At 55.8% G+C, this 26,886-nt stretch overlaps 1 protein-coding gene and 1 long non-coding RNA gene across 2 annotated transcripts; one reads left to right on the top strand and one right to left on the bottom strand.

Moving 5' to 3' along the window:
- The first annotated feature begins 406 nt into the window (after nucleotides 1–406).
- Nucleotides 407–12,063, top strand: OIP5 (Opa interacting protein 5). The gene is made up of 5 exons (XM_038741083.1): nucleotides 407–785; nucleotides 3,675–3,741; nucleotides 6,195–6,317; nucleotides 9,459–9,540; nucleotides 11,540–12,063. Exons 1-5 carry the CDS (start codon nucleotides 407–409, stop codon nucleotides 11,612–11,614), a joined length of 726 nt encoding a protein of 241 aa, XP_038597011.1. The 3' UTR covers nucleotides 11,615–12,063.
- A 7,338-nt stretch (nucleotides 12,064–19,401) lies between these two features.
- Nucleotides 19,402–24,384, bottom strand: LOC119921093. Its single transcript, XR_005448460.1, has 3 exons — nucleotides 24,298–24,384; nucleotides 22,515–22,626; nucleotides 19,402–19,598 (listed from the first exon to the last, which is right to left on the bottom strand). It is a non-coding gene; the product is annotated as an uncharacterized LOC119921093 (long non-coding RNA).
- Nucleotides 24,385–26,886: the final 2,502 nt, after the last annotated feature.

The following is a 26,886-nucleotide window of genomic DNA, read 5'->3' on the forward strand; positions in this document are numbered from 1 at the left end:
AAGGGGCGGGGCGTGAGCGGGGTACTAGTTGGGGCGAGGCGGCCAATGAGGGCGCGGGATTCAAGATGGAGGCGGAGCTGGGGGAAGCAGGATTAAACAGTCCCGCCGCCCGCCCATTGGCTAACACCCCGAGTGGGCGGAGCCTCGGAGGACTGGCCAATAGCGCGCTCGGCGCGGTTGCCGGGCGGGTTAGGGGGCGAGAGGGAGAGGGCGGGGCGATATCGCGTCTCTGATTGGACGATAGGAGTATGATGGACGGCTCCCGGAGCCAGTGGGCTTTTTTTTCCCTCCCGAAAACGAAAGGGGCGGGGCGCGAGCGGGGGCCGCGTTGGGGCGAGGCGGCCAATGAGGGCTCGGGATTGAAGATGGAGGCGGGGCTTGCCTCGGGCGGGAGCGTCTTGAAGGGATGGCGGCGCGGCGCCGGCTGGGGCTGCTATTCACCGAGGCCCGGAGGAGCCCCCGGCCCCGGGCCGCCGGGCGGAGGATGGAGAAGCGGCCCGCCGCCGCCGCAGCGACGCCCGCCAACAGCGGCTGGGACACGCAGGTGGTGGCGGGCTTCCCGGGAGTCGCCCCGAAGAGCCCCGAGGAGGCGGAGCCGCAGGAGGGGGCGGGGGCGGCGGCGGAGGAGGCCCGGTGCCCGCTTGCTCGCGCGCCCGCGCTGCCGTGGGGGCTGCGGCCGAAGGACTGCGTCGTGTTCCAGTGCCGCGGCTGCCACTCGGTCCTGGGGGACTCGCTGCACCTCTGCGGGGAGGAAGCCGCCCTCCTCCATGTCCTCGTTTGCTCCCGTAAGAGGCGGGGGCGGGGACGGGGGGCGGGGCCCGACTCTGAGGGGAGGGAAACCGCGAGGGGCGGGGCCTGGCGGCAAAGGGGGCGGGGCTGACCGGGAGGGGCGGGGCCTGGCTCGGAGGGGGTGTGGCTGATTGGAAGGGGCGGGGCCTGACTCTGAGGGGCGTGCCGAGAGGAAGGGGCGGGGCCTGTCTCTGAGGGGCGTGCTGAGAGGAAGGGGGCGGGGCTGACCGGAAGGGGCGGGGCCTATTTCTGAGGCGCGTGTTGAGGGGAAGGGGGCGGGGCCTGTCTGAGAGAAGTCCTGAGAGGAAAGGGGCGGGGCCTGACTCGGAGGGGTGTGTGGCTGACTGGAAGGGGCGGGGCCTGTCTCTGAGGGGCGGGGCCCGGCTCTGGTGGGGGTGGGGCTAATTGGAAGGGGTGGGGCCTGTCTGAGAGGCGTGCCGAGAGGGAGGGGGCGGGGCCTGTCTCTGGTGGGCGGGACTGACCGGGAGGGGGCGGGGCCTGGCTCTGATTGGTGGGGGCTGGCTCTGAGGGGTGTGGCTGATTGGAAGGGGTGGGACCTGTCTCTGAGGGGCGTGCTGAGAGGAAGGGGGTGGGGCCTGTTTCTGATGGGCGGGGCGGACGGGAAGGGGCGGGGCCTGGCTCGGAGGGGTGTGACTGATTGGAAGGGGGCGGGGCCTGGCTCTGATGGGTGGGGGCTGGCTCCGAGGGGTGTGGCTGGTTGGAGGGGGCAGGGCCTGGCTCTGAGGGGTGTGGCCTGTTTCAGAGGGGCGTGCTGAGGAAGGGGGCGGGGCCTGGCTCTGAGGGGCGGGGTTTGAGCGGAAGGGGCGGGGCATGTCTGAGAGGCGTGCTGAGAGGAAGGGGGCGGGGCCTGTCTCTGGTGGGGGCTGGCTCTGAGGGGTGTGGCTGACAGGAAGGGGCAGGGCCTGCCTCTGATGGGCGGAGCCTGGCTCTGAGGGGTGTGGCCTGTTTCAGAGGGGCGTGCTGAGAGGAAGTGGACGGGGGCCTGTCTCTGATGGGCGGGGCCTGGCTCTGAGGGGTGTGGCAGATTGGAAGGGGTGGGGCCTGTCTGAGGTGTGCTGAGATGAAGGGGCGGGGCCTGGTTCTGATGGACGGGGCCCGGCTCTGGTGGGGGTGTGGCTGATTGGAAGGGGCGGGGCCTGTCTGGGGCGTGCTGAGAGGAAGGGGGCGGGGCCTGGCTCTGGTGGGTGGGGGCTGGCTCTGAGGGGTGTGGCTGATTGGAAGGGGGCGGGACCTGTCTCTGAGGAGCCTGCTGAGAGGGAAGGGGGCGGGCTGACTGGAAGGGGCGGGGCCTGGCTCTGAGGGGCGGGGCTGACTGGAAGGGGCGGGGCCTGTCTCTGAGGGGCGGGGCTGACTGGAAGGGGCGGGGCCTGTCTCTGAGGGGCGTGCTGAGGGGAAGGGGGCGGGGCCTGGCTCTGAGGGGCGGGGCCTGGCTCTAGGGGGCGTGATGAGAGGAAGGGGGCGGGGCCTGGCTCTAGGGGGCGTGCTTGGCACAGTAAATGCTTAACAGATAATAATAATAATAATAATAATAATAATAACATTTATTAAGCGCTTACTATGTGCAAAGCACCGTTCTAAGCGCTGGGGAGGTTACAAGGTGATCAGGCTGTCCCCCGGGGGCTCACAGTCTTCATCCCCATTTTACAGATGAGGGAACTGAGGCCCAGACAAGTGCCCAAAGTCACCCAGCTGACAATTGGCGGAGCCGGGATTTGAACCCATAATAATAATAATGGCATTTGTTAAGCGCTTACTATGTGCAAAGCACTGTTCTAAGCGCTGGGGGGGATACAAGGTGATCGAGTTGTCCCACGTGGGGCTCACAGTCTTCATCCCCCTTTTTCCGGATGAGGGAACTGAGGCTCAGAGAAGTGAAGTGACTTGCCCAAGGTCACACAGCAGACTTGTGGTGGAGCCGAAATTCGAACCCACGACCTCTGACTCCAAAGCCCGGGCTCTTTCCACTGAGCCACGCTGCTTCTCTAGTGGACAGAACACGGGTCTAGGAGTCAGAAGGTCATGGGTTCTAATCCTGGCTCTGCCACTGGTCTGCTGAGTGACCGTGGGCAAGTCGCTTCACTTCCCTGGGCCTTAGTTACCTCGTCTGCAAAACACTGATATAGAGATCATAATAATAATATTAGTGATTGTATTTGTTAAGCACTTACTATGTGCCAAGCACTGTTCTAGGCACTGGGGTAGACACCAGCTAATCAGATTGCCCCGTGTGGGGCTCGCAGTCTTAATCCACGTTTGACAGATGAGGGAACTGAGGCACAAAGAAGTGAAGTGACTTGCCCAAAGTCACCCAACTGACAAGTGGCGGAGCCGGGATTTGAACCCATGACCTCTGACTCCAAAGCCGGGTTTTTTCTTTCCACTGAGCCACGCTGCTTCCAGTCAGCCCTTATTCATCATCATCATCAATCGTATTTATTGAGCGCTTACTATGTGCAGAGCACTGTACTAAGCGCTTGGGAAATACAAATTGGCAACATATAGAGACGGTCCCTACCCAACAGTGGGCTCACAGTCTTGTGCTTACTGTGAGCAGGGTACAGTGTAACAGACACATTCCCTGCCCACAATGAGCTCATAGTCTAGAGGGCGTCTTCCCGGCCTGCTCTGAAATTCAGCGCCTGCCTGGAAGTTCTCCGGTCTTGTCCGGGATCCAGCCCCGTTTCCTGTTCCCAACCGGAAACCCGTGGGGGCAGCGGGGCCCGTCTCCCCCCTCGGGACGGCCACCCTACGTCACCGGATCCTCGCTCTCCCCGTCCCGAGCCGGGCCGCTCCCCTCCCTCGCCTCCCCCCCAAAAACCAGAGGTCCCGTGGAGGCCCGCGTTTCTACCAGTTTGTCTTCCCAGGGGTAACGGATGAAGTCGTTCTGGAAGAATCCTTACTGGTTGGGATCGAAGGAGTGCTCACAGGCAGGTAAGGTACCAACTAAGCATTTCAGACCAGTTCACGATGGGGAAGGGTTCATTCATTCATTCATTCATTCATTCAATCGTATTTATTGAGCACTTACTGTGTGCAGAGCACTGGACTAAGCGCTTGGGAAGGTCAAGTCGGCAACATCTAGAGACGGTCCCTACCCAACAATGGGCTCACAGTCTAGAAGGGGGAGACAGACAACAAAACAAAACGTGGACAGGTGTCCAAACAGTCAGAATGAATAGAATTATAGCTACATGCACATCATTAATAAAATAAATTGGGTGGTAAATATGTACAAGTAAAATAGAGTAATAAATATGTACAGCTATATACAAGTGCTGTGGGGAGGGGAAGGAGGTACGGCGTAAGATCATCACTTACGGTGCGTATTAAACACTTGCTCTGTCAACGTAATTTATTTACAGCAATGTTTATCTCCCCTTCTGGATTATATAAGCTTCTTGAGGGCGGGGAATGTGTCTATTTTATTGTTCTGTTGTCCTCTCCCAAGCGCTTGGTACAGTGCTCTGCACACAGTAAGCGCTCAATAGATACCGGTGATGGATGTGAGCAAAGTCAGATCAAACACAGTCTCCTCCGCACACGGGACACCCAATCTAGGAGGGGAGGAAAACAGGTACCGAAGCCCCATTTTCCAGATGAATAAACTGAGGCCCAGCGAGGATAAGTAACCTGTCCAAGGACTCTCGAAAGGCCAGTGGCGGAGCTGGGACTAGAATCCAGGTCCCACGTTAGATCTAATGGATGGTGATTTCTCGCTTAACAGTAGCGGCTCTGTAAATGCTACACGGCCCCGGCCTGGGAGCCAGAAGGTCACGGGTTCTAATCCCGGCTTCGCCGCTAGCCTGCTGTGTGGCTTTGGGCAAGTCACTTCACTTCTCTGGGCCTCTGTTACCTCATCTGTAAATTGGAGATTGAGACTGTGAGCCCCGGGGGGGGACAGGGACCGTGTCCACACTGATTTGGTTGTTTCCACCTCAGCGCTTAGTACCGTGCCTGGCACATAGTAAGCGCTTAACAATTCCTACAGTCATCATCCTGCTAGTTCCCTGTAGAACCCAGGTCGGCGGACTCCCAGGCTGTGCTCTTCCCGCTATCATCATCATCATCATCATCATCATCATCATCAATCGTATTTATTGAGCGCTTACTGTGTGCAGAGCACTGTACTAAGCGCTTGGGAAGTACAAATTGGCAACATATAGAGACAGTCCCTACCCAACAGTGGGCTCACAGTCTAAAAGGGGGAGATGACCTTGTATCCCTCCCAATGCTCAGCACCTTGTTTGTCCTCCAGTCTGCCAGTTTGTTAAGGGCAGGAAACGTGTCTGCAACAAGCCGTGTGGCCCAGTGGCAGCCATTGGGACCTGGGTTCCAATCCAGCTCCGCCACTTGTCAGCTGAGTGACCTTGGGCCAGTCACTTCGTGGCTCAGTGGAAAGAGCCCGGGCTTTGGAGTCAGCGGTCATGGGTTCGAATCCCGGCTTCACCACGTCTGCTGTGTGACCTTGGGCAAGTCACTTCACCTCTCTGGGCCTCAGTTCCCTCATCTGGAAAATGGGGATAAAGACTGTGAGCCCCACGTGGGACAACCTGATCACCTCGTATTTCCCCCCCAGTGCCTAGAACAGTGCTCTGCACACAGCAAGCGCCTAACAAACGCCATCGTCATTATTATTATTATTCTCTGGGCCTCAGTTCCCTCATCTGTAAAATGGGGATGGAGACCGCGAGCCCCACATGGGACAGGGACCGCGTCCAACCCGCCTGGCTTCTATCCACCCCAGCGCTTAGTACAGGGCCTGGCACATAGTAAACGCTCAACAACTACCATGCTGTTGCTCCCTTGGTGAACAGCAGACTGGATTTTGGTGAGTCTGGGTACCTAGACCCTTCCCTCTCCCTCCAGTCAATCAATCAATCAGTCGTATTTATTGAGAGCTTACTGTGTGCAGAGCACTGGACTAAGCGCTTGGGAAGTCCAAGTCGGCAACATCTAGAGACGGTCCCTACCCAACGACGGGCTCACAGTCTAGAAGGGGGGAGGCAGGCAACAAAACAAAACACGGAGACAGGTGTCAAGTCGTCAGAACAAATACAAGTAAAGCTAAATGCACATCATTAACAAAATAAATAGCATGGGAAATACGTACAAGTAAAATAGTGATAAATCTGTACAAACATCTATTCAGGTCCTATGGGGAGGAGGAGGAGAGGAACAAGGGGGCTCGGTTTGGGAAGGCCTCTTGGAGGAGGTGAGCGCTCAGTAGGGCTTTGAAGGGAGGAAGAGAGCTAGCTTGGCGGATCTCCGTCAGAACCGAGGGCGGGTTTGGGACGTCCCAGCTGCCCCCTCTTGAAACGGTCAGCTCCCCTCGGGCCTCTTCCTCCTCCTCCTCCTCCTCCTCCTCCTCCGCTCCTGTTTTTCAGCACCTACCACCCCCTGTTCTGCCGCTCCTGTAAACTCGGGCTGGGATTCCACCTGTACTCTTCAAGCGCCTCCCTGGCTTCCTGGAGGGGTTTGTTCTGCCTCGCCAAGGACAAAATCGTGTGGTGAGTAGACACCAGGAGGAGGAGGAATCAATCAGTCGTATTTACTGAGCGCTTACTATGTGCAGAGTACTGTACTAAGCGCTTGGGAAGTACAAATTGGCAACACATAGAGACAGTCCCTACCCAACAGTGGGCTCACAGTCTAAAAGGGGGGAGACAGAGAACAGAACCAAACATACCAACAAAATAAAATAAATAGGATAGAAAAGTACAAGTAAAATAAATAGAGTAATAAATATGCACAACCATATACATATATACAGGTGCTGTGGGGAAGGGAAGGAGGTAAGATGGGGGATGGAGAGGGGGATGAGGGGGAGAGGAAGGAAGGGGCTCAGTCTGGGAAGGCCTCCTGGAGGAGGTGAGATCTCAGCAGGGCCTTGAAGGGAGGAAGAGAGCGAGCTTGGCGGATGGGCAGAGGGATTGGGGGCATTCCGGGCCCGGGGGAGGACGTGGGCCGGGGGTCGATGGCGGGACAGGCGAGAACGAGGCCTAACGGTGAGGAGATTAGCGGCGGAGGAGCGGAGGGTGCGGGCTGCGATGGAGAAGGACAGAAGGGAGGTGAGGTAGGAGGGGGCCAGGGGATGGACAGCCTGGAAGCCCAGGGGGAGGAGTTTCTGCCTGATGCGCAGATTGATTGGTAGCCATTGGAGGTTTTTGAGGAGGGGAGTAATATGCCCAGAGCATTTCTGGACAAAGATAATCCGGGCAGCAGCGTGAAGTATGGATTGAAGTGGAGAGAGACACGAGGATGGGAGATCAGAGAAAAGACTGGTGCAGTAGTCCAGACGGGATAGGATGAGGAAGGACGGGGGTGGGTCTCTGGGGAAGCAAGGGGGGCCGTGAGGAGTCATCGGAGGGAGTGACGGCTGGGGCGGACCGTCCGGGGGCTCTGATCCACGCTGCCAGTTCTCATCCCGGCTCTGCCGCTTGCCTGCTTGTGACCTTGGGTAAGTCACTTCACTTTTCTGGGTCTCGGTGGCCTCATCTGTAAAATGGGGATTGAGACCGCGAGCCCCACGGGAGACCGGGGACTGCGCCCGCCCCGATTTGCTTGTGTCCACCCCAGCGCTCAGCACGGCACCTGACACATAGAAAGCGCTTAACAGATACCATTATTATTATTATTATTATTATTATTATTATTATTATTCTGCTAGAGAAGGGTGTTGGCTTGAGGGTGGGGGCCCTGGACAAAGCAACTGGGGCCTTGGGGCTCCTGGGAGATCTCTTTCTAACCTCCGCCACCTCCATTGTCCTCTGCTGCCGTTTCCACCCTTCCGTGCCAACTGACCATTTGGGTCGCACCTCCCCCTCCCCCCGAAGCCCTCGGGCAACATATAATAATATGTTATTATTATTCTTCTTATATTATAATAATATAATAAGGGCTCTGTCAACTCTGCTGCATTGTCCTCTCCCTGGCGCTTAGTACAGTGCTGTTCACATAGTAAGTGCTCAATAAATTCCATCGATGATGATGGTGTTTGTTAAGCACCATGTGTCAGGCCCTGGGGTAGATTCAGGATCATCAGGGCCCACGCGGGGCTCCCACTAAGTAGGAATCAATCAATCAATCGTATTTATTGAGCGCTTACTGTGTGCAGAGCACTCTACTAAGCGCTTGGGAAGTCCAAGTTGGCAACATATAGAGACAGTCCGTACCCAACAGTGGGCTCACAGACTAAAAGTAGGAAGAAGGACAGGCGTCGAATCCCCGTCTTGCAGATGGGGGAACTGAGGCACAGAGAAGTGAAGTGACTTGCCCAGAGTCACAAGGCAGAGAAGCGGCAGAGCCGGAGGGATCGGGCTCCCAGGCGTGGGTTCTTGCCACCAGGTTGCTTCTCTGATCCTTTTACTCCACGTATCTTTTTCATATCACTGGCTCCGATCCATCACTTATTTCGCTGGCCTTCTCCCCCTACTAGAACGTAAGCTGTCTGAGGGCAGGGATCATGTCTGTGAACCGTCTTACCCTCCCAAATGCCAAGCGTTGGGCTCTGCTCACAGTTGACCCTCAATAAGTATCATTGATTGAGTCAAAGGGAATCAACGATGGGTGCGGGAATTCAAAACATTTACTTCTGCTACATTTTGGGGTTTAAAACGGGCGTTACAGATCAGCATCTTTGGGAGCTACGATGCAGTGTAGATATTTATTTATTTAATTTGTACATACCTATTCTATTTTATTTTGTTAGTATGTTTGGGTTTTTTTTTTCCTCTGTCTCCCCCTTTTAGACTGTGAGCCCACTGTTGGGTAGGGACTGTCTCTAGATGTTGCCAATTTGTACTTCCCAAGCGCTTAGTACAATGCTCTGCACATAGTAAGCGCTCAATAAATACGATTGATGATGATATAGGATGCCGATTTGTAATAATAACAATAATAATAGTGGCATTTAAGCGCTTACTATGTGCCAAGCACTGTTCTAAGCCCTGGGGAGGTTACAAGGTGATGAGGTTGTCCCACGGGGGGCTCACAGTCCTAATCCCCATTTTACAGATGAGGGAACTGAGGCCCAGAGAAGGGAAGTGACTCGCCCAAAGTCACACAGCTGCGCTTAGTTCAGTGCTCTGCACACAGTAAGCGCTCAGTAAATACGTGGCTCAGTGGAAAAGAGCCCGGGCTTTGGAGTCAGAGGTCGTGGGTTCAAATCCCGGCTCTGCCAACTGTCATCTGTGTGACTTTGGGCAAGTCACTTAACTTCGCTGGGCCTCAGTTACCTCATCTGTAAAATGGGGATGAAGACTGTGAGCCCCCCATGGGACAACCTGATCACCTTGTATCCCCTCCCCGCGCTTAGAACAGTGCTTTGCACATCGTAAGCGCTTAACAAATACCAACATTATTATGGGTTCTAATTCGTCTCTGCCACTTAGCTGTGTGACTTTGGGCGAGCCACTTCACTTCTCTGTGCCTCAGTGCCCTCGTCTGTAAAATGGAGATTAAGACTGTGAGCCCCACTTGGGACAACCTGATCACCTTGTATCCTTCCCAGCGCTTAGAACAGTGCTTTGCACATAGTAAGTGCTTAATAAATGCCATCATCATCATCATTATTAACTGAATGAATTGAATGAATGAAAGGGACTTCATACCTTCTTATCCCTCTCTCTCTCTTTTTTTAACTTTTGCAGCTACCTCTTGGAAACCAGGTGCATGGTGGAAGCATCTGAGATGACCTTTCCTACCGTAGACATAAGCGCAAACATTGAAAAGGTGCAGTTTTTGTACGATTTCTTTTCCCCCTCCTCGTGTTTTCTCCCTAAAGGCGAAGCGCCTTCAACCCACGGGGCCCTGCTAGCTTTCCCTTGGAGCCTCGAATCCTCTGTGTCGCGAGGACAGGAAAAAATAAACCCTCGGCCGCTCTGACCAGAGGAGGTGGCCCCCGTGAAAAATTCCAGATGTGAAAGAATTCTAAGTATCAGGACTGATGGACGTTACACCGATCGATCATTTATCGAGCGCTTTCTGTGCGCAGAACACTACTAAGCGCTTTTTATGATGGCGTTTATTAAGCGCTTACTATGTGCAAAGCACTGTTGTAAGCGCTGGGGAGGTTCCAAGGTGACCGCGTTGTCCCACAGGGGGGCTCACGGTCTTCATCTCCATTTCACAGATGAGGGAACTGAGGCCCACAGAAGTGACTTGCCCAAGGTCAGCCAGCTGACCATTGGCTTAGCCGGGATTTGAACCCATGCCCTCTGACTCCAAAGCCCGGGCTCTTTCCACTGAGCCGCTTAACGCTATAAGCTGTGTGACTTTGGGCAAGTCACTTCACTTCTCTGTGCCTCAGTTACCTCCTCCTCCTCATCATCAATCGTATTTATTGAGCGCTTACTGTGTGCAGAATACTGTACTAAGCGCTTGGGAAGTACAAGTTGGCCACATACAGAGACAGTCCCTACCCAACAGTGTGGGCTCACAGTCTAAAAGACTCAGTTCCCCTCATGTGGGAAATGGGGATGAAGACGGTGAGCCCCCCCTTGGGACAACCTGATCACCTTGGAACCTCCCCAGCGCTTAGAACAGTGCTTTGCACATAGTAAGCGCTTAATAAATGCCATTATTATTATTATTGAGGCAGCCCGGGTTGGCCTCCGATCTGATTTCGGCCTACATGTGTGGCTCTCCCCCGAGACCTGAAACCCCCCAAGCCGATCTCGGCTCCGGTATCCAGTTGGCACGGGTTAGAGGGGGTGGTGCTGATCTCCTCACTGTACCTCGTTCTTGCCCGTCCCGCCATCGACCCCTGCCCCACGTCCTCCCCCGGGCCCGGAATGCCCCCAATCCCTCTGCTCATCCGCCAAGCTCGCTCTCTTCCTCCCTTCAAGGCCCTGCTGAGAGCTCACCTCCTCCAGGAGGCCTTCCCAGACTGAGCCCTTCCTTCCTCTCCCCCTCGTCCCCCTCTCCATCCCCCCCATCTTACCTCCTTCCCTTCCCCACAGCACCTGTGTATATGTATATATGTTTGTACATATTTATTACTCTATTTATTTTGCTTGTACATATCTATTCTATTTATTTTATTTTGTTAGTATGTTTGTTTTTTTTTGTTCTCTGTCTCCCCCTTCTAGACTGTGAGCCCACTGTTGGGTCGGGACTGTCTCTATATGTTGCCAATTTGTACTTCCCAAGCGCTTAGTACAGTGCTCTGCACATAGTAAGCGCTCAATAAATATGATCGATTGATTGATTCCTCTCCCCCTCCTCCCCCTCTCCATCCCCCCCATCTTACCTCCTTCCCTTCCCCACAGCACCTGTGTCTATGTATATATGTTTGTACATATCTATTACTCCATTTATTTATTTTACTTGGACCTATCTATTCTATTTATTTTATTTTGTTAGTATGTTTGGTTCTGTTCTCCGTCCCCCCCTTTTAGACTGCGAGCCCACTGTTGGGTAGGGACCTTCTCTAGATGTCAACTTGTACTTCCCAAGGGCTTAGTCCAGTGCTCTGCACACAGTAAGCGCTCAATAAATACGATTGATGATGATGTTGGGTAGGGACTGTCTCTCTATGTTGCGAGCTTGGACTTCCCAAGCGCTTAGTCCAGTGCTCTGCACACAGTAAGCGCTCGATAAATACGATTGATGATGATGATGGTCCCTGCGCCAGGCCGGGATTCCCGCCCCTCTGGTTGCGGGGGGCGCTTCTCAAAGATCCCGCCGGTGAGCGACTCTCTGACTCTTGTCTCTTTCTCTCCTCCCGCAGCTGAGAGGAGAGATCGTGGTGATGCACGGTCGCTTAGAGGCACTGACGGAGAGGCTGGGGGAGTTGGCCTCCTGAGGCGGCGGGGGCGGGATGCGGAAGCCACCCGGGAACGGCGACCCCATCCCGGCACCCCGTCCTGCAGAGGAGGATCCGTTTCCGCGGCTCAAAAGCCGGCATCCCGCTTGGAGAGACTTCTCAGGCCCGTCGGTTTGGGGGGAAACAGGGCCGGGAGGAAGCCGGCGGGCCGCCGCTGGGATCTCCCGCGCCCACCCTCTCAACAGCAGCGCCGGGCTGCCCGTCATGCCCCCCGTTGGGGCCACAGTTGGGTCCCCCTGCCCCGGAGCAGAGGTGGCCCGCGCGGGGCTCGGAGCGGCCGGGAAAGACCCCCGGGAGGACGGATTCGGCGGAAGACGGGGATCTCCGGACGCCCACCCGGAGGAGAGGAGAAGCGGGGACTCGACGCTGCCGCATCCGAGGGGCACGCTTTTCCACCCTGCTTCCGATAATAAAGGTTAATTATTTTCCGGCGGATTTTGTCTCCTCCTTCGGGCAGGCTGTTGGGGTTCTCACCGAGGTGCACGGCATCCCCTGAAAAAGACGTGCGCGCCTAATCCCCCGGGGCCTAGCCAAAGCGCGCGGTGAAAACGCACGTTCCGAGCCCGCTGTCGGGTAGGGACCGTCTCTCTATGTTGGCTCAGTGGAAAGAGCCCGGGCTTTGGAGTCAGAGGTCATGGGTTCAAATCCCGGCTCCGCCAATTGTCAGCTGGGTGACTTTGGGCAAGTCACGTCTCTGCGGGGAAGCACCATGGCTCAGTGGAAAGAGCACGGGCTTTGGAGTCAGAGGTCGTGGGTTCAAATCCTGGCTCCGCCAATTGTCAGCTGGGTGCCTTTGGGCAAGTCACATCTCTGCGGGGAAGCAGCATGGCTCAGTGGAAAGAGCACGGGCTTTGGAGTCAGAGGTCATGGGTTCAAATCCCGGCTCCGCCAATTGTCAGCTGGGTGACTTTGGGCAAGTCACTTCTCTGCGGGGAAGCAGCATGGCTCAGTGGAAAGAGCACGGGCTTTGGAGTCAGAGGTCATGGGTTCAAATCCCGGCTCCGCCAATTGTCAGCTGGGTGACTTTGGGCAAGTCACTTCTCTGCGGGGAAGCAGCATGGCTCAGTGGAAAGAGCACGGGCTTTGGAGTCAGAGGTCATGGGTTCAAATACCGGCTCCGCCAATTGTCAGCTGGGTGACTTTGGGCAAGTCACTTCTCTGAGCCTCAGTTACCTCATCTGTAAAATGGGGATGAAGACTGGGAGCCCCACGTGGGACAACCTGATCACCTTGTATCCACCCCAGTGCTTAGAACAGTGCTTTGCACATAGTAAATGCTTAATAAATGCCATCATCATCATCATTGCCAACTTGTACTTCCCAAGCGCTTAGTACAGTGCTCTGCACACAGTAAGCGCTCAATAAAGACGATTGCAAAAGAAAAAAGTGTCCGAGCGGCCCACAGGGTTGGATTTTGCGGCGGATTCGTTCCAAGATTTTAAAAAATGGCAAAGGTGAATCAAAAGGCCCTCTGGATAACTACCGGAGGGGTTTTTTTTTATTACAGAAGACGGCCTCATTGTTCCCCAATATGAGACACCCCCACGACGATCTCCCGAGCAAGTCACCGGAGGTGGGCCGGCCCGCGTGGAACTGAAGGGAGCTGACTCTCTCCAGAATCCCACCAGGAAAGCTGCGTGGCTCAGCGGAAAGAGCCCGGGCTTTGGAGTCAGAGGTCATGGGTTCAAATCCCGGCTCCGCCAACTGTCAGCTGGGTGACTTTGGGCAAGTCACTTCACTTCTCTGGGCCTCCGTTTCCTCATCTCTAAAATGGGGATTAAAACTGTCAGCCCGCTGTGGGACAACCTGATCACCTTGTCGCCTCCCCAGCGCTTAGAACAGCGCATTGCACAGCGTAAGCGCTTAATAAATGCCGTCATTATTAAAAAACATTTAGAAGCAGTGTGGCCTAGGGGGTAGAGCACGGGCCTGAGAGACAGGACCTGGGTTCTAATCCGTGCTCCGCCACTTGTCTGCTGCGGGACCTCGGGGCCCGTCACTTCACGTCTCTGGGCCAAGGTTCCCTCATCTGGAAAATGGAGATTAATCAATCAATCGTATTCATTGAGCACTTACTGTGTGCAGAGCACTGTACTAAGCGCTTGGGAAGTACAAGTTGGCAACATATCATCATCATCATCATCAATCGTATTTATTGAGCGCTTATTATGTGCACAGCACTGTACTAAGCGCTTGGGAAGTACAAATTGGCAACATATAAAGACAGTCCCGACCCAACAGTGGGCTCACAGTCTAAAAGGTTAAGACCCTGAGCCCCACGTTGGATGGGGACTGTGTCCAACCCGACTTGCTTGTAATAATAATAGTAATGATGGCATTTGTTAGGTGCTTACTATGTGCGAAGCACTGTTGTAAGCGCAGGGGGGGATACAAGGTGAGCAGGTTGTTAAGCAGCATCCTCACCGGAAAGAGCACAGGCTTTGCAGTCAGAGGTCATGGGTTCAAATCCCGGCTCCACCAATTGTCAGCTGGGTGACTTTGGACAAGTCACTTCTCTGGGCCTCAGTTACCTCATCTGGAAAATGGGGATGAAGACTGTGAGCCCCCCCCCGGGGAAAACCTGATCACCTTGTAGCCTCCCCAGCGCTTAGAACAGTGCTTTGCACATAGTAAGCGCTTAATAAATGCCATTATTATTATTATTATCATCACTGTTGTGCCCCCCCACCCCCTTCCGGAGAGGCTCGTTGGTAAAAAATGACAACTCCGGTGACGTTTCAGTGCATTCTCAGCCCGTGCTGCTTTATTGCTAAAAAACAAAAGATTTGTACACAGGTGCAGAGTTTCCCAGTTCAGTTTGTTGTTGCTTTTTTTTTTTTTTTTAAAACAGTTCTTCACACCGTCAAAAGAATAAAAGTTTCTTCTTCAGACTCCCAAAGATGCATAGATAGAAAAGCAAGCTGCCTTTTGGAAAATTTCCGATATATACAGTGAGAGATCCTTTTGATTATTACCGTGTAGAATAGGCTAGGCTGTGCAATGGAGGTTCGGGGGGGTTGCCTGCGTTGGAGGGGCCGGGACGCGGTCGCCCGATAAAAATCCGAAGGGACCGGCAGGCCGGGCCCGCTCTCGAATTCCCGAATCCGCCCCGTCTTTTGAGTCGGGGGGCCGGACGGCTGGCTCTTAAACGCAGGCCATTTCGGTGGGCCCGTCTCTCTCCCCGGCCCAGTGCTCTGCACACAGTAAGCGCTCAATAAATACGATTGATTGATTGACGGTGGGGAGAGACGGGCGCGGGAACCCCAAGGTGACCCCGGCTTTGACCGAACAATCCCGGCGGCCTCTGAGGCGAGGCTTGGTGAGCCTTCTCGCTGACGGGACGATCTGGGAACCGTTTCTCCCCGAGCCTCAAGTTTTGACCTCCCTCCGCCATCGCTTTTCCTTCCGCCGCCTTTCAAAGCCGCGGAAGGGGCCGATAATCCGGCGGGGAAGGCGAGGAGGGGGACCCCGCCGGTTCAGAAAGAAGACCCCGGTTTCCCGGCGTTGGAAGCCCGTCTCCACCTTGGGAACGACACTCGGCCACCCCCAAGGGGAAAAGCCGGGGCCCCCTCGGGATTCCCGAGGCCTGGGACGGGTTCTGGATTCGCTCTCGACTTCCCCGGACGCCGTGCGAGGCTCTCTCATCCCATTCGTTCATTCAATCGTATTTATTGAGCGCTTACTGCACCGGACTAAGCGCTTGAAAATCCAGAGCGAGGTACCACCCTAACGCCTTGCATCCGTCTCCAAAGCCCCCTCGCCTCAACCCATCCATTTTATTCTCACCGTAGCCCAGCGTGCCAAGGAGGAGGAGGCAGGTCCCGTGAACCGCGGCCAACAGCTGGCACACGGGCACCTCCTGCCTCTCGGGCCGCACGCCCCGTCCACCGTTTCTGGTTTCCCCTACGGTGAGGGAGCAGGGGGCGATTTATTTCGAAGACAGGAGGGCCGTCCGCCCGGCTGCTCCGTCGGAGGGTGAGGACGCGGCCTCCGAACGGTTCCGCGTCTCCGGCTGGAGAGGTGGTTTTATTCCCAAGTTGCGGGAGTGGGAGAAACCAAACGAAGACCCCCAAACCCCACCACGCCGGACAGCCACCGAACCGCCGACGTGGCGCCGTTTTCGGGTGAGCTCCCGCCGAGCGGGGGGGCCGGTTATTGCTAGTCGGCACCAGGACGTCGCAGGACAGCTGCCTAGGTGACGAGTTACCTGAAGACACGGTATTAAAAAGCTATCGAACACCTGAAATGTGTGCACTGTGCTTATTGTCCGGAGTCGCCCTCCTCGCGGGGACCCCCGCACCCTTGGGAGATCACGCCCGCGTCACACGCGCTTAGCTCACGCCCCGGCCCGGACCCGCTCCCGTCGGGGGGGCCGCCGTCGTCATCATCGTCATCATCAATCGTATTTATTGAGCGCTTACTGTGTGCAGAGCACCGGACTAAGCGCTTGGGAAGGACAAGCTGGCAGCGTCTCCCCGTCCCTCTCTTAATGGAGGCTGAACTCCCTCTGACTGGAAACGAAAACGGAGAATCCAAGCGGTAAATCCAAGCTATTGGTATAATAGTTCCTATTGCTTTGTTAGGGGTTAAAAACGCCTACCTCCATCCACTGGTCACTACACAACACGAGACGCTTTGGGGTCATGCATAATTAGGGTGCTGGCCCCGAGCCCGGGGGGGGGGGGACCAGCTGGGCGTATTATTTCCCCCACCCCGCGGCCCCCCGGGGCCCGTGAGCATGCAAGTGGGGTCTCCCACGGCAGGGCGACCGCAGGACTACTTGGGGGGGCAGGGAAGGGGCGCGCATGCAAAAAGACGGCTCCGTCCCGTCTGGGGGGGCCACCCTGGGAAGCACGGAAGGGGGGAGGCGGCCACGGCCTCCACGCTCCATCCCGAGCGTGGAAGGGGGTCCCGTCCCATCCCGAGGGGCCCTTTCTCCTCTACACTCGAGGGCCTCTCCGGGGAGAAGGCCTCGTTCCCGTCTTGGAAAGGTGGGCGCCCCCCGTCCCGTGGCCCCCCAGACCGGAGCGGTGGGTAGACGAGGCCGGGGGCCTCAGCCCACCACCGCTCGCAGCCCCTCGGAGGGAACCCGACGAGGGGGCGAGGAGGAGAGGCCGAGGCCTGTAACCGGGCAGAATCTCAGCCGGACGCAACTGGGGGACGGGTTCCGCGGGCCCTCCGTCGACTGTCCCGTGAAAACCGGGGGGGCTTGCGGCCCCGATAGCCTCAGAGCCCCAAACTCTTCGGGGATGGCCGGGGGGAGGGACAGCGGGCTCCCCGCCGCCCCCACAAGACCCCGCCTTATTCTACTGTACAGTCTTGCCAGAGCAAGTTAGCTACTATCGCATGCAATACGCTTATTGCTACTAAATTCTAGCTTTTTTTAAATTATTAAATCATTTATGGCTTGGTTTGCATCCGGGATTTCCCGCCCCCCCCCCCCACCTCCCGGCCCGCCCCCCTCTCCCCTTCTTCCCCTCCCGCTCCGGCCTCTTTTGCATTCCCGTTTCAGAGGTATTTTCAGAGATGGAGCCTCCCGAGCACGAAGCCGCTCGAGTCGATGGGTGGGCTGTCGCCGTTGGGGCTCGGGGGGGCTGGACCGACCGACCGACTGACCGCTGGGAACGGACCGACCGACCGACCACGGAGACCCACCGGCTGTTAGCGACGGATGGACCGACCGACCGACCGCGAGGACCAACTGACCGACCACGGGGACCGGCCCGCCTGCTAGGGACGGACCGACGGCCGGCCTGCGGGGCCTGACCGACCGACCGCGGGGCCCAACTGGCTGCCCGGGGGAACCTAAGTGACCGACCGAACGCTAGGGATGGACCGACCCATCGTGGGGACCGACTGACCGACCAAGGGTTTGACCGACCGACTGCGAGGGCAACCGACTGACCACGGGGATGACCGCAGCCCGTTTCCAGCTGGGCTCCCCGGGGCCCAGAACAGATATCCTCTGCAGACACACCTGCTCCGAATGCCCCGTCCGGACTGGATCCCATTAAGCACTCAGTCCAGTGCTCTGCACACAGTAAGCGCTCAATAAATAGGACCGAACGAGTGAATCCCCCCGCCACGGGCGGGTTTCTCTGAGTCAGCTCCTTAGCCCAGCACCCAGGAACCCCCAGGGACCCCCAATCTCAGCCTCGGTTTCCCGGGACGAGGGCGAGGCGTGTTCCGAGGCCACCCGCGCCCAAACGGGCATCGCCCGCACCCTCACCCGGTTTCGAGCCGATTCCCCCCCCCATCCTCGGGCCCCGCTCCGCCGTTGCGGGAAGGGGGAACGTACCCCTATACTCTCCCCCTCGCCGTCTGTTACACTACTGGTTATTAGCATTAGTTATTAAGAACGAATCACTCTTGAAATCGTAAAAAAAATCACGGCTACGGACTCATGCACGGACCCCTAAAGGTGGCCTACGGTTGCTACGAAGCTCTAATGCTTATGGAACTATACACATCTCAAAATGGAAGACATTGGTGATTTTGTTGTTCTCAGACAACTTGGAACATCGTTTTGTCCACGAGTATTAAAATATATATATATATATATATATATATGTGCGTGTATATACGGATATATATATACATGTCTATTGCACGTACCCCTTAGCTATCTGGCTACCCTTTCGAAAGGGAAGATTTCCAGCCACCGTGGAGGGATGGAGAGGGGGGAGAGGCCTACGCTCCTAGCTGAACGCCCAGGCCCGAAAAGCTGGCAGGGAGAGGCCGGAGAGGAGGAGGAGGAGGAAGAAGAGGAGGAAAAAGAGGAGGAGGAGGAAGAGGAGGAGGCGGGGAAATGCGTGCGAGGGGGTCTTGAGGGACCCGGCTGCGTGAAGACCCTCCGACGCCTCCCGAAGAAGCAGGATTTCGAGGGCCGGAGGGCAGCGGGGAGGCTGTGGTGGCCCCAGCCCCAGAAACCAGTTGCCACTGGGATGCCACTGGGGTGGGGGCGGAACTGGAGACAAAGTTCCTGCCAGGAGGCCCTTCCGAAGCAACTCCCGGTGCCCTCTGACTCTCATCCAGCTTCCCCGTCCCCCCCGAACCGGGGCCGTCTGGCCCGACAGAGGCGGCGGCCAGAGGGCGGGAGCGGAGACGGGCCGGGCTTCCCCCGCCGGAGGAGACGCGGCAACCGCCCGCATCCCCGGCTCAGAAACCTCCCTCGAACTGAATCCATCGAGGGGAAGCCCGCCGCCCGCTCGGCCCCCGCCCCGTGCCGGCCCCAGCGGGCGAGCGTCCCCGTCCCCACCCCGTGCGCCCCAGGGCGACCTGCCCGGCTTCCCCGCCGCCCCTCACCGGGCTCCGAGACGACGGCCTGCCGTTCCGCCTCTCACGTGGGGAGGGAACGGTTTCAAGTTATTTCATTTTTGCTAAATTCACATCGACCCAGACGCGGGCGGGGCCCGGTCCCACAGCGTCCCAGTGTCCCACTCGGCCCCAGGGCCGCCGTCGGGGGGCCGAGGACACTTCCCGAGGGAGGGAGGGATCGGTGGGAGGCTCCGGGCACGGAAATCCAGTCCCGTCGGCGGGACTCCGGGCCAGAGGTCCGGCCGCTCGCGCACGCTCCCTCCGCTGCCCCGGCTCGGCCGCTCTTGTGGGCGCAGAGTGCCGCCCCCGAACGTGGAAGCCGTGGGAGGACCGGGAGCGGGCACGGCTCGGGCGCAGACTTGGCCGCTCCGTCCTCGCTCCGGGGTGCCAACCGCGTCCCGGGCCACTTCCGCCGCCGGGCCCGATGTCTCCCGGGGTCGACCCCCGGGATCGACGGCGGCCCTTCCCGTCCCGCGGGTCAGCCCGTCAGGGGGCCGCGGGGGACCCCCGGCCTCAGCCGCCCCTCTTGCGGGGGCGGCGGGCCTGGCGGGGGCCCCGATTCCGGCTCTTTCCCATCTCGGTGCGGGGGCGCGTCCGCCCGTCCAGCCCAGGGCCCGTCCATCCGGTCAGGCGAGCCTGAGGTGGCCTGAAATCGGAGGGAGAAGCCGCATTAGCGTTGGCTGGGGTCTCACGGGACCTCCTCCGAGGGGCCGCTCTTCCCATCCATGCTCCGGAGCCCCACGGATCCAAAACGCCTCGCCTCGAGCTCAACACGCATTGCCAAGATCCACCCTTTCCTCTCCATCCATACCACTACCCTGCTCATTCAAGCTCTCATCCTATCCCGTCTGGACTACTGCACCAGCCTTCTCTCTGATCTCCCATCCTTGTGTCTCTCTCCACGTCAATCCATACTTCATGCTGCTGCCCGGATTATCTTTGTCCAGAAACGCTCTGGGCATATCACTCCCTTCCTCAAAAATCTCCAGTGGCTCCCAATCAATCTGCGCATCAGGCAGAAACTCCTCACCCTGGGCTTCAAGGCTGTCCATCCATCCCCTCGCCCCCTCCTACCTCACCTCCCTTCTCTCCTTCTCCAGCCCAGCCCGCACCCTCCGCTCCTCCGCCGCTAATCTCCTCAATGTGCCTCGTTCTCGCCTGTCCCGCCATCGACCCCCGGCCCACGTCATCCCCGGGCCCGGAATGCCCCCAATCCCCCTGCCCCTCCGCCAAGCTCGCTCTCTTCCTCCCTTCAAGGCCCTACTGAGAGCTCACCTCCTCCAGGAGGCCTTCCCAGACTGAGCCCCTTCCTTCCTCTCCCCCTCGTCCCCCTCTCCATCCCCCCATCTTACCTTCCCTTCCCCACAGCACCTGTATATATGTATCTATGTTTGTACATATTTATTACTCTATTTATTTTACTTGTGCATATCTATTCTATTTATTTTATTTTGTTAGTATGTTTGGTTTTGTTCTCTGTCTCCCCCTTTTAAACTGTGAGCCCACTGTTGGGTAGGGACTGTCTCTATATGTTGCCAATTTGTACTTCCCAAGCGCTTAGTACAGTGCTCTGCACATAGTAAGCGCTCAATAAATACGATTGATGATTGATGATGAACACATGCAAAATGCAGCGGCGCCCTTAACAACCATCCTGGTCTCCGTCACGCACTTACTGTGTGCCGGGCACTGTACTAAGCGCCGGGGTGGATTCAAGCAAATCGGGTTGGACACAGCCCCTGTCCCACATAAGGTTCCCAGTCTATATGTATATATGTTTGTACATATTTATTACTCTATTTATTTTACTTGTACATATCTATTCTATTTATTTTATTTTGTTAGTATGTTTGGTTTTGTCTCCCCCTTCTAGACCGTGAGCCCACTGTTGGGTAGGGACCGTCTCTAGATGTTGCCAACTTGGACTTCCCAAGCGCTTAGTCCAGTGCTCTGCACACAGTAAGCGCTCAATAAATACGATTGATTGACTGATTGATTTTACACATGAGGATACTGAGGCCCAGAAGTGAAGTGACCGACCCAAGGTCACACGGCAGAGAAGTGGTGGAGCTGGGATTAGAACCCACGACCCCTCTGTGGACCTGGGGCAGGTCACAGTGCTTGGCAGATAGTCAGCGCTTACAGGGAATGGGTGTGTTGCTTTGCACTCTTCCAAGCTCTCAGTCCAGTGCTCTGCACACAGTAAGCGCTCAATAAATATGATTGAATTATTATTGCCAGCAGGTTTTTTTCATTTTTCAGGTGGCTTCCGAGGCTCTCAAGCTACAGAGCGAAAGCACCACATTAAATACTCTCTCCGCCACAGGAAGAGACGGGTGCGGGGCGGCCTAGCGAAGCAAACCCTCCCGGGGGGTGTCAAAAGACCTGAATTGATCAATCAATCAATCAATCGTATTTACTGAGCGCTTACTGTGTGCAGAGCACTGGACTAAGCGCCTGGGAAGTACAAGTTGGTGATGATGGCATTTGTTAAGCGCTTACAATGTGCCAAGCCCTGTTCTAAGAGCTGGGGGAGATACAAGGTGATCAGGTTGTCCCCCGTGGGGCTCCCAGTCTTCACCCCCATTTTCCAGATGAGGGAACTGACGCACAGAGAAGTTAAGTGACCTGCCCAAAGTCACACAGATAAGTCGGCGGAGCCGGGATTAGAACCCACGACCTGTGACTCCCAAACCCGGGCTCTTTCCACTGTGCCACGCTGTTCCCACGATGATCCTCTCTGGATGCCCCCCGCACCTTCTAGACTGTGAGCCCGTTGGTGGGTAGGGACCATCTCTATATGTTGCCAACTTGGACTTCCCAAGCGCTTAGTACAGTGCTCTGCACACAGTAAGCGCTCAACAAATATGACTGAATGAAGGGATGAATGAACCTTCTTTTGCAAAATGGGGATTTTTTTTCTCCTCTCTCCTCCCTCTCAACCCCAAAGGGGACAGGGACCGCGTGTCCGATCTGACTGTCCGTATCTACCCCTGCGCTTGACACCTAAAAAGCACCAAATAAATGCAACAGCGACAATGATTTTTTTAGCAGCGGTTGCTGCAGTGAAGACGTCTCTCTACCAACCGATGTCCGAGCGGCCCTTCCTATCTCACTCCCGGGATAAATCCAGAAGCCACCGATGCCTGGGGTCGAAGGATTTCCAAGAGGGGCGGGAAACTTCGGCCGGCCGGACCCCACGGTCATTTCTTAAGATCGGTGCTTAGCTCTTAGGCCCCTGCCTTTATTCATATTTTAATAAAATATGAATTTTAAATGTAAATATATTTATTCTGTAAATTAAGTAAATAACCACCTCTGGTTTTTATCAGTTCTGCCCCTGCCACGATCCAAATCGATGCTATTTCCACGCTTTTCAGGATCGCTGCCCTTTGCCACAGGGCGAGCCGCCGTTGGCCCCCGGGGATTTCGAACGTGGGTCATTTCCAAACCCTCCTGTCCTTCCGTGTCTCTCTTCTCCCCTCTCATCTCCCCTTTTTCTGTCTCCTTCCACCCCACCCCGCCATCTCTCATCCCCCCGCCGCCGTCCTCCTTCACTTACCTGCGGAGGCCCGAACTACTAATTCTTCTTCCCTTTCGGGAGGTACAGCCCCGACGTGCATCACGGGTGCGGGAGAGCACAGTCTGTTGCAAAACAGCTTCCAGTCAGCGACCTGCAAGTCAATCAATCAATTAATCAATCAATCAATCGTATTTACTGAGCACTTACTGTGTGCAGAGCACTGTACTAAGCCCTTGGGAAGTCCAAGTTGGCAACATATAGGGAGGGTCCCTACCCGACAGTGGGCTCACAGTCGAGAAGTCGAGAAGATGTCAAAGTCGGGGGATTTTGGAGGCTTTTAGGGAGCAACGCTCCGCCTCCGCCCGCTCCCCACAGCACCTGTATAGATGCTTGTACAGATTACTCTATTTATTTTACTTGTACATATTTACTATTGTATTTATTTTGTTAATGATGAGCATTTAGCTTTAATTCTATCCGTTCTGATGACGCCCGTCGACATGTTTTGTTTTGTTGCCTGTCTCCCCCTTCTAGACTGTGAGCCCGTTGTCGGGTGGGGACCGTCTCTATATGTTGCCGACTTGTCCTTCCCAATCAATCGATCAATCAATCGCATTTGTTGAGCGCTTACTGTGTGCAGAGCACTGGACTAAGCGCTTGGGAAGTACGAGTCGGCAACACATTGAGACGGTCCCTACCCAACAGTGGGCTCACAGTCTAGAAGGGGGAGGGCAGTGTTGTAAGCGCTGGGGAGGATCCAAGGTGATCAGGTTGTCCCATGTAGGTCTTCATCCCCATTTTCCAGATGAGGGAACTGAGGCCCACAGAGGTGATGGGACTTGCCCAAGGTCACCCAGCTGACAATTGGCGGAGGCGGGATTTGAACCCATGACCTCTGACTCCAAAGCCCGGGCTCTTTCCACTGAGCCACGCTGCTTCTTTATTCCCCCTTCCGCCGCTGGCGCTTAGAACAGTGCTTGGCACATTGTGAGCGTTTAATCCAGGCCATTAGTATTAAATACCCGGGTGTTTATTCCTCCCACCCGGGGCTGGGCCAATCAGAGCAGCCCGGCGGGAGCCGCACAAAGGCGGCCAAGGGCAAGCCAATGAGGGCGGGTCGGAGCCCGGCTGGGAGCCAATGGGCGCGAAGGGGGCGGGGAGGCGCCCGGGCCTAGGCCAATGGGAGAGCCGAGCCAATGGGAGGGGCCGAGAGCGGGCCAATGGTAAGGGGCGAGAGGACGGGCCAATGAGAAGGGCCGAGGAAGCGGGCCAATGGGCGGGGCCGAGGGCGGACCAATAGGAAGGGCCGAGACGGCTGGCCAATGGGGGCGGAGAGGGCGGGCCAATAGGAAGGGGCGAGAGGGCGGGCCAATAGAAAGGGCCGAGGAAGCGGGCCAATGGGCGGGGCCGAGGGCGAACCAACAGGAAGGGCCGAGGGAGCGGGCCAATGGGAGGGGACCGAGACGGCGGGCCAATGGGGGCGGAGAGGGCGTGCCAGTGGGCGGGGCCTAGAGGGCGGGCCAATGGGGGGGCCGAGAGGGCGGCCCAATGGCGGAGCTGTCGTGAGGGCGAGATAATGGGAGGCGCCGAGAGGGCGGGCCAATGGGAGGGGCCGAGAGATTGGGCCAATGGGCGGGGCCGAGAGGGCGGGCCAATGGCGGAGCGGCGCGCTGAGGGGCAGGGGCGGCCCCGGCCCGATGGCCACAGGCGGGCTGTGCGCCTGCGCGCCGCTGCCCTCCGAGACCCGGGGCAGGCCCGCCCGGCCCCCCACCCCGCCCCCCACCCGGCCCTGCCTCCCGCCGGCTCCGGCCTCTCTCCTTACCTGCCGGCCCCGCCGGGCGGCCCCGGACTCCAGCCGGCCCCGACCCGCAGCCGGCCCCGGCCGCGGCTCCCCGCCGCTCCTCACGCCGCCATCTTCCCCTCCTCCTCACCTCGGCCAGCCCGGCCCCGCCCCGGGGCCCCATTGGACGGCGGGCTCGCTCCGCCGGCCCCTCCTCCCGCCGCGGTTGGCCGGCGCGCGCGTCAGTCAAGCGGCGCGGCCCCGCCCCTTCCCGCCGGGCGAGCGGTGATTGGCTGAGCCCGGGGAGCGTCGCGCGCGCGCCCCCCTTCCATCCTTAAAGGGGCCGTTCGCTTCAAAGGCGAAGGGGCGCTGTTGCCCAGGGTGGCCAGCAGGGGGCAGAGGTGCAGACGCGTTCGGGGGGGACGTGACGTTACGTCAACGTGGCCAACGCGCGCGTCACGTGACGGCGGCCCTGCCCGAGGCCTTCGGGCAGCCCAACCTCAATTTTTCCTGAACTCTCATTTTTATTAAATACATTTTATTACATTTTATTCAATAAACGTATTGAATACATTTTATTCACTAAATCCTGGCCAGGGTGTAGGAATAAAAACGATAATAATAATGTTGGAGTTTATGTTGCCGATCTTCCTGGACTCATTTTTATTAAATAAATTTTATTCAATAAATTTAGTAAATAAATTTTATTCAATAAATCCTGGCCAGGGTGTAATAATAAAAACAATCACAATAATGTTGGCCTTGGTTACGTTGCCGATCTTCCCGGACTCTCATTTTTATTAAATAAATTTTATTCACTAAATTTAGTAAATAAATTTCATTAAATAAATGCTGTCCAGGGTGTAATAATAAAAACAATAGTAATAATGTTGGCGTTTGTTATGTTGCCGATCTTCCTGGACTCTCATTTTTATTTTATTAAATACATTTTATTCAGTAAATTTAGTAAATAAATTTTGTTAAATAAATCCTGGCCAGGGTGTAATAATAAAAACAATAATAATAATGTTGGCGCTTGTTATGTTGCCGATCTTCCTGGACTCTCGTCTTTATTAAATAAATTTTATTAAATTTTATTCAATAAATTTAGTTTAAAGTTTTATTAAATAAATCCTGGCCAGGGTGTAATAATAAAAACAATGATAATAATGTTGGCGTTATGTTGCCGATCTTCCTGGACTCTCGTTTTTATTAAATACATTTTATTAAATTTTATTGAATAAATTTTATTAAACTTTATTCAATAAGTGTATTAAATAAATCCAGGCCAGGATGTAATAAAAGCAATAATAATAATGTTGGCATTTGTTATGTTGCTGATTTGTACTTCCCAAGCGCTTAGTACAGTGCTCTGTCTCCATGCTTTGTTTTGTTGTGTCTCCCTCTTCTAGACTGAGCCCGTTGTTGGGTAGGGACCGTCTCTAGATGTTGCCAACTTGGACTTCCCAAGCGCTTAGTACAGTGCTCTGCACACAGTAAGCGCTCAATAAATACGATTGATTGATTAGTACAGTGCTCTGCACACAGTAAGTGTTCAATAAATACAATTGAATGAATGAATGAATGTTTTGTTTTGTTGTCCGTTTCCCCCTTCTTCTAGACTGTGAGCCCGCTGTTGGGTAGGGACCGTCTCTATACGTTGCCAACTTGGACTTCCCAAGCGCTTAGTACAGTGCTCTGCACACAGTAAGCGCTCAATACGATTGATTAGTACAGTGCTCTGCACACAGTAAGCGCTCAATAAATACGATTGAATGAATGAATGGTGGAGCGGGGATTAGAACCCACAACCTCTGACCCCCAAGCCACTGATCTAGCCACTAGGCCATGCTGCTTAATAAGAATAATAATTATAGTGATGATGGCATTTATTAAGCACTTCTCACGGTGTGAAAAGGCATCTGCTCCTGCCTAAAAATCCCAGCGGTTTTCCAGCACCAGCTGGGTTGTTCTGCGGGAAAATCCCAGGAACCATGGCCCCTCGCCTTCCTCCTCGCCTTGGTTCGGCAGAGGGAGGGCATTGCCGACTCGTCCTTCCCAAGCGCTCAGTCCAGTGCTCCGCACACAGTAAGCGCTCAATAAATACGATTGAATGAATGAATTCCAGGCCAGAGGCAGCCCACTGTTGGGTAGGGACTGTCTCTATATGTTGCCAACTTGGACTTCCCAAGCGCTTAGTACAGTGCTCCGCCCACAGTAAGCGCTCAATAAATACGATTGATTGATGTGGGGGATTCCTCTCCCCCTCGTCCCCCTCTCCATCCCCCCATCTTACCTCCCTCCCTTCCCCACAGCACCTGTATATATGTATATATGTTTGTACATATTTTTTGACTCTATTTATTTATTTATTTAATTTACTTGTACATATCTATTCTATTTATTTTATTTTGTTAGTATGTTTGGTCTCTGTCTCCCCCTTTTTAGACTGTGAGCCCACTGTTGGGTAGGGACTGTCTCTATATGTTGCCAATTTGTACTTCCCAAGCGCTTAGTACAGTGCTCTGCACATAGTAAGCGCTCAATACGATTGATGATGATGATGGTGATGTGGGCAAGAAGTCGGTGGCGAGATAGAGGAGATCAAGGTACAGTGAGAGGGTGTAGGGC

Source organism: Tachyglossus aculeatus, assembly GCF_015852505.1.
Source record: "Tachyglossus aculeatus isolate mTacAcu1 chromosome 12 unlocalized genomic scaffold, mTacAcu1.pri SUPER_6_unloc_1, whole genome shotgun sequence".
Taxonomy (NCBI): Eukaryota; Metazoa; Chordata; class Mammalia; order Monotremata; family Tachyglossidae; genus Tachyglossus; species Tachyglossus aculeatus.

Excerpts from the sequence above, each read along its gene's own strand:
- OIP5 (XM_038741083.1), top strand. The coding sequence starts at position 407 with ATGGCGGCGCGGCGCCGGCTGGGGCTGCTATTCACCGAGGCCCGGAGG. Across the intron at positions 6,318-9,458 it reads GCCAAGGACAAAATCGTGTG|CTACCTCTTGGAAACCAGGT; the intron begins GTGAGTAGACAC and ends TAACTTTTGCAG. Across the intron at positions 9,541-11,539 it reads TAAGCGCAAACATTGAAAAG|CTGAGAGGAGAGATCGTGGT; the intron begins GTGCAGTTTTTG and ends CTCCTCCCGCAG.